Source organism: Benincasa hispida, chromosome 9, assembly GCF_009727055.1.
Source record: "Benincasa hispida cultivar B227 chromosome 9, ASM972705v1, whole genome shotgun sequence".
In the NCBI taxonomy this organism is placed as follows: domain Eukaryota; kingdom Viridiplantae; phylum Streptophyta; class Magnoliopsida; order Cucurbitales; family Cucurbitaceae; genus Benincasa; species Benincasa hispida.
Genome location: NC_052357.1, coordinates 10,763,562 through 10,774,789, shown reverse-complemented (window position 1 = coordinate 10,774,789; position 11,228 = coordinate 10,763,562). Strand labels below are relative to the sequence as shown.

General features: G+C 33.8%; 1 protein-coding gene across 1 annotated transcript; it reads right to left on the bottom strand.

Moving 5' to 3' along the window:
* Positions 1 to 2,322: 2,322 nt before the first annotated feature.
* LOC120085213 (BRAP2 RING ZnF UBP domain-containing protein 2) lies at positions 2,323 to 6,416 on the bottom strand. The gene is made up of 12 exons (XM_039041105.1): positions 6,060 to 6,416; positions 5,313 to 5,428; positions 5,086 to 5,194; positions 4,859 to 4,973; positions 4,505 to 4,602; positions 4,288 to 4,394; positions 3,903 to 4,149; positions 3,762 to 3,815; positions 3,435 to 3,578; positions 3,229 to 3,293; positions 2,847 to 2,901; positions 2,323 to 2,693 (listed from the first exon to the last, which is right to left on the bottom strand). Exons 1-12 carry the CDS (start codon positions 6,309 to 6,311, stop codon positions 2,535 to 2,537), a joined length of 1,521 nt encoding a protein of 506 aa, XP_038897033.1. The 5' UTR covers positions 6,312 to 6,416; the 3' UTR covers positions 2,323 to 2,534.
* Positions 6,417 to 11,228: the final 4,812 nt, after the last annotated feature.

Here is an 11,228-nt window from a genome sequence, read left to right as displayed (position 1 = left end):
AGTTATCTACGCCTATATTCCTTTCTTTCAGTGTAGACCCTAGTTCACACGTTGAATTTGTCATTTCCCAATCTATTTGGGTGAACATTTCCGATGGTACCAACTCATGATCATGTTCACCACTACTGTCGTTTCCAAATAATTCATCAACTTCAACGTCAATATCACTATCTCCATCATTTCCAAGTTCAAGAATTACTAAATCTTCAGGATGCATCGACATATTTATTATGATTTTTTCAACTGTTATAGTTGACAAAAAAAAAATATGTTAATATGTCAACCCAACAAAATCCTTTCTTAAGTTTAACATATAAGATCTAAATATTATACATTTAAATCAGTCCAAATCTAAGATTTAAGATTTATAAACATATAATCAGCCCAACAAATACATATAAGATCAACCCAATAAATTCATATATTTCTAAGTTTAAATTAGCCCAAACAAATAAAAAAATATAAGATCTAAGATTTAAAATCTACAAACATATACATATAAGATAAGCCCAACAAATACATGTAAGATCAGTCCAACAAATTCATATATTTCTAAGTTTAACATACATATATTTCTAAGTTTAAATCAGCCCAAACAAATAAAAAAGTATAAAATCTAAGATTTACCACAGAACTAGAAAAAGAATTTTATTGGAAAATATACATAAAATATATTGAAAAACATACCGATCTAAGATTTACAACATAAATATAAGATCAGCCCAAACATATATATATTTCTAAGTTTAAAATATATTGAAAAACAACTAGAGAAAGAATTTTACCACAAAAGTGTTCGGACGATTTTGGACGGGCGAACAAATGGAGGACTCGGTGAGGAAAATCGAGCAAAATTGGAATTTTGGAAGATTTTGGTGAGGAAAATCGAGGACTCGGTGAAATGGAGGACTCAGTGAGGAAAATCGAGTAAAAGAAGCAAGATTTTGGAAGGCAGAAAGCAAAATGGAGCAAAATCGTTCGAAGGTATCGGTGAGGAAGAAGAAAGGCAGAAGGTCTCGGTGGTCTCGATGAGGAAGAAGAAGGGGCAAGTGACGATTTAATGGAGAGGAAGTCGTGTATCGGTACACGACTTAAGGTAATCGTGTACCGGGTACACGATTTCCTCAATCAACCTTGCATGACTGCCACAGCAGACTGCGCATGCCAGGGACTCGTGTACCGAGTACACGATTAAGGTGTAATCGTGAAAACCTATTTTTGGGAATATTTTCACTCCAACCCTATTTTTGTCATTAATTATTAAAAAACATTATTTTTTAAAAAAAATCTAATAAAAGTGATTAGATTTTATTTAATTAATTTAGTACATATTATGACTGTCCTATATAAGTTTTCATGTTTGAAATCGATCCAAATTTCTTGAATGGAAAAATATGATTTTGAGGTTGATAAATACCTTATTTTAAGTAGGCTCTACGAACTTGATCTTAACTATTTTCATTATACTTAGAAATTTTAATTCTTCGACTAGGATCTACTAGTAGTTTTCCTAAATTGATTTCTATATAAGATCTATCAGAATCAAAGGTATATTTTCTTTTTAAAGATGATGACTTTATGGTCTCTATTTTTATTTTGCTTTTAAAATATACATTCATATTGATATAGAGTTAATTCTACAAAAGTATTATCAATAAAAATATGATAATATATTACATAGATTTAAAAGATTGAAAATTAAAATCATCAAGAAAATTTTGAAACTTGTGAACTTTATGATATGCATATCTTGACGAGAAAAGAGAAAATTATCTAGTAGCTTTATTATGAAATTAATTAAAATAAATATATACTAAGTAATACAAATCTAAAAATTAGGTTAAAAAAAAAGGTTAAGATACATTTTCAATAAAATATTGGAGTGAAATTTTAGATTGAAAAAAATGTCTATAATCAACAAATTTTGCTGATTTTTTTTAAAAAAAATATTTGTTGAAATAAATGCTAGAAAATTTAAGTTTTTTTGTAATATCCCAAATTCTTTTTTAGATATTAGACAACAATAAGCAAGTGAAAATAATTTAAATTTTACAAAAAAAAAAAAAAAAAAAAAGGCATTAAATGGACTTGAACGCACGACCTACTAAATCGACTTGTATGCACTAATTGCCGTTACACCACTTTCAGATATTAAGAGGAAAATTAGTTTTTTATATACCTATCGTTAAATGTTACTCAAATTTTATATTAAAAATTTTAAATACGATAAATTGAGGGATGTATCTCCGCCGGTGCACTCATCCTACTTCTATCAACTTCAAAGGGTAGTTCTCTAGCTAAGAGCTTAAAAGATGAGAACTATTTTTTGAAACATTCAATCAAGCCTTCTATAGAACTCTACACATACAAGTAACCAAGCCTTTTATTGGTGCAAAAGTATTTCTAACTTCATTTACAATGCCTAAATTGCCAACACTGACTACTGTCAAAGCTCATGTTCATCTGTATGTGTTTATAATACCGCAAAAAGTAGAGTTGGAATAGACAGACCGTAGCGACGTCAGCTATCAAACTTAGGATTTTTTCTTGTTGGACTTTGAGCTTCCTTTGCCATGGTTCTTAGCAGATGGCTCAGCTGATATTGGAAGAATACTAGAGTCTCTTGCTTGACTTGATATTGATAACTGCTCCATCTGCTGACCAGTTTCTAGGTATGTCATAAGTTCACCAAGCTGAAAGTCACATAAGAAAAACTATTAATTCAATATGCTTTACAAAACCATACCAAATCAAACTGTTGAGCCCAGATTTCATGAGTTTCATGTCTGGAGAGATGTCAAAAGAAAGGGGGAGAGAGGAATTGAGAGGTAGAAAACATGCATCACCTGCCCTTCTAAATCCTGTATTTTCTTGTCCCTTGCTTCTAAAGTTCTCTTTTCCCTGAGTACAAATAAGATATCTCAAATACTTGAACAGAAAATAAAAATGACCATTTCAAAGACATATCTAATCTAAAGCACTTGTTTGTATTCAACTGTTAAATATTTGGATATATTGGTGAAATATGAATTATATTAATTTCCTGAAACAGTTTACATGTAGATGTTGGGGCTGAAACTTGCAAATCAACTAAAGTAAGCCTTAAACAAAACAGAAACACATGCATCTGAATCAGGCAGCAGAGCAGAATAGTTTCAATACTAAGATGTTCAATTAGGAATTAAGCCTTTAAAGGTGGAGAGGAAGGCAATAGGAGAGACATTTTACCTTTCTTCCATTTCAAGGATCTTTGTTTTCCATATCTCCTGGTTTTTCAAGAGATTCTCATTCAGCTGCAGGCAAAGAAACAATAAACCATCATCAAAGCACCCAGCAATGTCATAGCATTTTAATAGATAATGTGCCTCAATTATCTTATCATCCAATACAAAGAAAATAGCTTAAGCTACATTCTAGCAGAAGCGGTCACTAACATCATCTAGAAATTTCTTTTCCTTGATGAACTTATCTAGTTTAGCTTGCATCTTCTGCAGTTTTTGATTGATGGCCTTCTCAATAGCTCTAGATATTTCTCTTTCAGTTTCTTCTTTGACTTCAAGTAGCAGCGACTCAAAATACTACAATTGTGACAAATATAATGGTCAACCATCTAAAATTGCAGCAGAAGGTTAGAACTTAAGTATCAACGAGCACCCAGACTAATCACATTCCATAGGGAACTTTAATCTTAAGCTTGTATTCTTCATACAAATGAATAAACTCATCGGTGGTAAGAAGTTAGTAAGGAATAGAAGACATACTAGTTTTTGGTTCTCGAGTTGACCAGTAAGGAGTTCATTGTATTCGTTGACAATCTATAGGTATCAACACCATTTGTTAGCACATATTTTTCACAAGATAACCTAGAGCGGTAACTAGGTTCAAGGGGAAAGAGATATTACAAGTTCAACTCTACTGTTCAAAAGAGCCTCACTAGTTGCAGCATCTACACCACCACAACTCATGCACCCATCATTAGCATGAGCACAAAATGAATTCAACTCAACCAATTTCCCATCTGTTTTGGATTGGATCAGACGATGGACATAGTTATCTCCTGCATAATCCCATACACGTTGTGTTTCTAACTCAAGAGAATAACAATGCTGTGTATCTTTCCAATGTGCAATAGCATGCCCTTCTTTATACCTACACAATTAATGAATATTTTAGCAGTCCAACCAATACACAGACTTAAAAAGACGTAAAAAAAAAAAACTTAATAATATTCCAGTGACCAAAAAAAAACTAGGAATGGGTGAAAAAAATCAAAGCAGAAAACATTACTTGCCACAGCCAACAAAGCCACAGATAACACATATCCACAGGTTTTCGGAAGTCTGACAAATAAAACATACTGATTTCTCAGGCTGCTGCTGACAATATCGACACACCTAGACATTGTCAAACCAACTTAGGTTATGAACTTTCAAGTTAAACGATCCAAAACCAGGGGAAAAATGTTAGAATAAGAACATTGGTTAAAAGCTGAGAAATCACCTACCGGACAAGAGGAATCACTCCATTTTGATATACACGAACAATGGAAGGAATGATTGCAGATAGTAGTAAGAATTCCACTTGTTTCTTGGTCTAATCTATCTGCATTATTGGGAGTAAAAAAGTGAACCCAAATATAAAGAATCAAATTAACAAGGCACCAGTACAAAACACGTCTTGAGAATGTTGTTAGTTAATAGTGGATAATGGAATAGACTGCACGTGGGTAATTTGCATGATCTAAAAGGTTATATTGAAAAGAAAGAATGAAGACACTGCATAGAGAAGTTCCAATGGACGATGTGCCTAAAATTTGTCTTAAGAAATCCAAGATTTAAAGCATTTCCATTACACTTACCCAGGCAAACTGGACATGTTGGCTGCTCGGTTGAACTTGCAGGGGATGCTTGTGCATGCTCAATTGAGGCTGTGTACTGAACATCGACCATGAAAAGCAGGTGACAAACTTCTGCCTATATTGAATTGCAATCAATGAAAACGGAAAATTTTATTAACCAAAAGGTCGTAGTCCCTAAACAATCCTGTCAAAAGTAAACATATTAGAAGCCAATGCTAATGCCCAACCTCCAGCGATGAGTAACGCTTCTCATTCAAATGCTTGTAGAAGTTATCCGCTGAATCCTGACTTTGAAATCTGATTAATATACTATACCTGTCCTCCACCCCATCACCTCTATCCCACACAGGAACAACAATAATAAAGAAACAAATAAAAACCCAGATAAAACTCACAACATCTATAGAGGAACACCTAATGACTAAAAACAGAGGTAATAGTTGAGCAATTAAACCTGACAACTCGCATCTCCAAAATTTCATGAATGAAAGAACCACAAAATTGGCAAAAGTCAGCATAAGTCATATGGTTTGGCACTCCAAGTACACATACAAGAGGCTTCCTCTCGACCTAAGCAAAGCAAACTAATTGTTCAGAATATAAAATGGACTTTCATATAAAGAATCCCAACTGTTGGGATCATTATTGTTTATCGAGTGAGCAGTTGAATTTAAGTTTCACAATCAGAAGCCCTAACTGCATTGTTAAAAAATGATAACCCATTATGATGTTGAATATTTCGGAAACTTTGATTCGTTAAAACTTCATACAATCCAAAAGAAAGCGAATAAAAGAAAATTCAATATCTAAGGGCACATTCCATAATTATTTGATTTTTGGTTTTTAGTTTTGAAAATTAAGTCTAAAAGATCCCTCCAACCTCTAATTTTCTTGCTATTAGAAATCTTGTTTTTGTTTTTAAATCTTGGTCAAGAATTCAACTCAGATGAAATTGGCTTAATTTTCAAAAATCCAAAACAAAAAGGGGCCTAAATTACTCGTTACATTTAAGAAAGCGGTAGAATTTGAAAGCTAGGCTAACTTCTTGCCAAGAAAAACCCCAATACTACCCTAGAAAACCCCAATACTGAGCCATAGTAATTATCTCAAACAACAGAACAGAAATCGCCTCGAAGACGGACAAATTGAAATTCTACAGCAACGAAATGCAAGAAATAAAGATTAAAGAATCGCAGCTCACAGGGAGAGCAGAAGATGATGTCGAGGATGAGGAGGAAACGTCATCTCGGAATAGATTTACGACACCTCTGATTTCCTCGATTCTGGGGTTTCCAGAGGAGAAATGAAAGGCCTGTGTCAAACCGGAAATGGAGGACGATGAAGTGGAAGAAAAGTCGGTGGGATCGCCTGAAACCAGTGATGATTTCGGAGGCCGAAACCCTTCATCGAAGGTGGCCGGTACGTCGTGTGCGGTGGTCGAGCTAGTTGGCATTCCGGCGACTGATTGCGACGGCGGAATTGAGTTTTTCGCGGGGAAACGATTTTGTGCTCCTCTTGTATCAAATCAACGCTTAACTAAATAGCTAACAGAAATCAATAACATGTGGTTTTCTTTTAGGTAAATTGTAGAAAATACCGATTTTCATTAAAAAAAAATTTCCATTAATATACTTAAATCTATATAAAAAAAAAATTAAAATACTCTTATGGTTAATATATGAATATCAGGATTTAGTACTTTATTTCAAAAATATAAATTGACTTTAAGAAGTTGTAATAAAAATTCAACTTTTAAAAAAGATTTCCTTTCGAAAAGATGAAGTGTCAGATAAAAAAAATTAACAAAACAATATCATATTTGATTATCGAGAACCTTATAGATAGACACATATTCATTTCTATTCTTTGGACAATGCACATATTTTCTTTTTTTCTCCAATCATGGTTGTTCTCAAAATTATGACGATAATTTTCAATGTCTCCTTTTTTGTTTATTAAACTCAAATGCATTAATTATCATTCAAGTATCAACATCCGACTTTATTTAAATATTTAAGTCTTATCTTTTGGTGGTTCAATTATTATATTCTCTTATTATTATAGCCTTTGTATCTTTAATGAAAGAGATAGTTTTAGAGATTGAAGAATGAAAAGGGAAAAGAAAAGAAAAAAAAAAAAAAAAAAGAATAAAACTGTATTATCAAATAGAAAGAAGAACAAGATGGATATTAAATAAGTGTTAAGACTACAAACTATAAGACCGAAGATAAAAAATGGAAAAGAGAGTTGATATAGTGTAAATATATGGTTTCCATTCATATACTAATAATGTGACCATTTAATTATTTTTTAATAGTCAGTATAATTACTGCAACTTCTAAAAGTTTATTTATATTTTCTAAACAAGGTACTAATAGTTTTTAATCTATAATTTTTATATTTTTAACAAAAATCTACCTATATTAATATAATTATTTTTTGAATTTTTTTTAAAATAATTATTTTATTAATAAATTAATGACAAAAATACGGGTGGGGGAAAGTATTCAAAAAATGGTGTTTAAATCGTGTATCGGGTACACGATTTTTGGCCACCTGGCAGCCCCAGTCTTGGCATGCAGGTTTGACTGAGGAAATCGTGTATTAGGTATACGATTACCCTAAGTCGTGTATCGGGTACACGATTCCCTCGCATTAAAACGTCCGCCCAACCCTTCTTCTTCCTCACCGAAACGACGATTCTTATTCCCTACCGCCGTTTTTCCTCACCGAAACCATCGATCCCTCACCAAAACTATCGTTGATTTTCCTCACCAAAGCCTCTATTTCACAGAAATCTTCCAAAATTTCGATTTTGCTCGACTTTCAGTCCTCCATTTGATCTTCATCGAATCTAGCAGTCGTGTTGCTCGATTTTCCTACATTTTTTGCTGCCAAATTTTTCTTGGTATATTTCTTTCTCTAGTTGGGCTGATCTGTATTTATATGTATGTTTTTGCATGTTTTTGGGTTGAATTTGGCTTGGAATATTCCTACATTTTTGTATAGTTTATGTATGTATAGTTTATGTATAGTTATAGTTTATGTATGTATAAATAGTTATAATTTATGTATGTATAAATAGTTATAATTTATGTATGTATAAATAGTTATAGTTTATGTATAGTTTATGTATGTATAATTTATGTATAGTTTATGTATAGTGTATTATATAGTTTATGTTGTATAGTTTTGCGTATGATTTAGTTTATATATAGTTTGTGTATGATTTAGTTTATGTATAGTTTATGTATTATTTAGCTTATGTATTATTTAGTTTATGTATTATTTAGCTTAGGTATGATTTTGGGCTGATCTTACATTTTTTTATTTGTTTGGATTGATTTAAACTTAGAAATCTTATATGTATAGCTTACGTATGATTTAGTATATATATGATTGATTTAAACTTAGAAAACGTAGAAAACTTAGAAATTAGAGTTTGTTGGGTTGACATATTAACATATTTTTTTTATCAGCTATAACAGTTGAAAAAAATATAATAAATATGTCAATGCGTCCTGAAGATTTAGTAATTCTTGAACCTGGAAATGATGGAGATAGTGACATCGACGTTGAAATGGATGAATTATTTGGAAACGACAGTAGTGGTGAACAAGATCTTGAGTTGGTACCGTTGAAAATATTCAACCAAATAGATTGGGAAATGACAAATTCAACGTTTGAACTAGGGTCTACTTTGGAAGAAAGAAATGTAGGAGTAGATAACTGTACTTTAATACAGAAGGGAATGTTATTTAATACCAAAGAAGATTTACAGTTTGTTATAAAAAAATATTGTGTGACGGAACACTACGAAATTGTCGTAGTGGAATCAAATCAGGACATTTGGTATGTTAAAAGTAAATCCTGGAGTGACAGGTGTGCTTGGAGGCTCCAGGCATATCGGCGCAAAAGTCATGGGATGTTCGAAATCATAAAAATTCAAGGAGAACACTCGTTTGTTTTCAGAGTTGACACATGATCATTCACAGCTAGATTCAAATTTCATGACTATCGAAATTCAGAATTTGGTTAGAGCTGATCCTGGAGTACCTGTGGCCCTACTTCAAGAAGCCATTAAAAGACAATATGGCTATAATGTCAATTATAGACGGGTGTGGCAAGCCAAGAGAAAAGCGTTAATTGTTGTGTTTGGTGATGGGAGAAATCATATTCGGAGCTTCTGTATTGGCTGAGTGTTGTTGTTCATTACAACCCAGGAACACGAATATACTGGTTTTTTCTTCCCTCTGATGTGCTAGGTACGACTATTTTTGGACAAGTTTTTTGGTCTTTTGGTCCTGCAAGAGAAGGGTTCAACCATTGTAGGCCATTAATCCAGATTGATGGAACTCATCTATACGGAAAGTATAAGGGAAAATTATTGACAGCCTGTTGATGCAAACAGACATATATTTCCCCTTGCTTTTGCTATCGTAGAAGGTGAGAACTCGTCCAGTTGGTCATGGTTTTTGTGGGCATTGCGTGAATATGTTACCTAAAGAAAAGGTATTTGCTTGATTTCTGACAGACATAAGGGCATTCTTGCTGCAATTAATAATGAAGAAATTGGTTAGAGTGAACCCAGAGCGTACCACCAATATTGTCTTTGCCATGTTGCCATTAATTTCAATACAAAATACAAATCGAAGCAACTAAAAAATTTGGTGTTTAAGGACGAAAATCAACACCAAAGGCGTAAATTCATTCGGTGCATGAAAGAATTGAAACAATTACACCCTGAATGTCTTGAATTTTTTTTCAGACATTGACTTAGAAAAATGGATACAGTTATATGACGGTAGGTACCGCTATGGGTGGATGACCAGCAATGCAGCTGAATGCATGAACGACATTTTTAAAGGTGCTAGAATGTTACCTATTACTTCTTTGGTTAGGCTAACATTCTATCGCACAATATTGTATTTTGAACGCCGGAGACAAGAAATCGGTGAAGCACTCGATCATGGGGATATATATACAAAATATGCCCTAAAGAAACTGAAGAGGTGGGAAAAACGAACTTTTTAGGTAATGGAGTCTGGTCTTTCTAATCCTGTCCAATTGTACCAACAAAACACGCATCGTTCACAGGCAGTATGGGATTCGTCCACTATAGTATTGAGTTGTTGGAGGAGGGAGGCGACTGCACAAAGTACTATCCCATTTGATCATCGCATTATTCCATACGTTCAGGAGATGGATTTTCTTGGGGTTGCACAGATTGGTTTCATCCAGCTTGATTGGCACCTGATTACTGCTCTAGTTGAGCGCTGTAGACCAGAGACCCACACATTTCACCTGCCCTGTGGGGAATGCACTATTACGCTGTAGGATGTTGCTGTACAATTTGGGTTAAAAGTGGATGGGCAACCACTGACAGGATCACTACAGTATGACTGGAAGAACGTCTGTAAAGAGCTCTTAGGTGTTCTACCAGAGGATCTAAAGGGATCAAGTTTGAGTATCCCTTGGTTGGCATCCCAGTTTCCCGAATTACCTCCCGATGCCAACGACATCAGCGTACGTAGGTACGCACGAGCATACATCCTGCAGCTTATTGGAGGATTTTTATTTGCCGACAAGTCAAATACTCTGGTGCATCTCATGTTCCTCCTATTATTGTCTAATTTCGAGCACGCTGGTACGTACTCGTGGGGTAGTGCATGTCTTGCATGGTTGTATAGAGAACTTTGTCAGGCTTCCAATGCACGAGCGTTGGAAATAGCAGGGCTACTGATATTATTACAAGTGTGGGCTTATAATCGATTTTCAATCGTAGCACCACAAGTCCAACTACAGGCCCCAGATATCGGCCACTTAATGCCAGGTATTATTTTATTTATATATTTATTTCGTTACCATTTTATGTAAGAATATAAATTAATTGTATTTTTTTATAATTTTAGATGGAATGGTGTATTAGCTTCCTCTGAATAGTCAGCAAATATGTTGCTCGTGTACAGGAAAACATTCAACATGCTGACGCCCAATCAAGTAGTAAATATGTATATAAATGAATATTTAAAAAATTTTATATGTATACTTATTATTATTATTTTTGTCAGGTTATTTGGACGCCATACTCACAGATTTGGTCATCCTTACTTGATTATTGTCGTGATGGTGAAGACATTTGGTTGACTGTTAGCCCTTTTATATGCTTCCATATAGTAGAGTGGCATCATCCAGATCGTGTGCTGAGACAGTTCGGGATGCGACAAACGATACCTTCGTTGTCCTATACACTCCCAGAACTACACCAGATCGATTTAAGAGGTAAGCACGACCAAGACTGGCGTCGAATCCATGCGGAGTATTTATCCTACTGGCATAAATGACGTGATCATTGTGCATAGGGAGAATT

What these genes read in the sequence shown, in the direction of transcription:
- LOC120085213 (XM_039041105.1), bottom strand. Translation starts at nt 6,311, where the DNA reads ATGCCAACTAGCTCGACCACCGCACACGACGTACCGGCCACCTTCGAT. An exon ending in CATCATCTTCTGCTCTCCCT is followed by an intron (nt 5,429 to 6,059) that starts GTGAGCTGCGAT and finishes TGCTTTGCTTAG; the next exon opens with GTCGAGAGGAAGCCTCTTGT. An exon ending in TACAGGATTTAGAAGGGCAG is followed by an intron (nt 2,694 to 2,846) that starts GTGATGCATGTT and finishes TGTGACTTTCAG; the next exon opens with CTTGGTGAACTTATGACATA.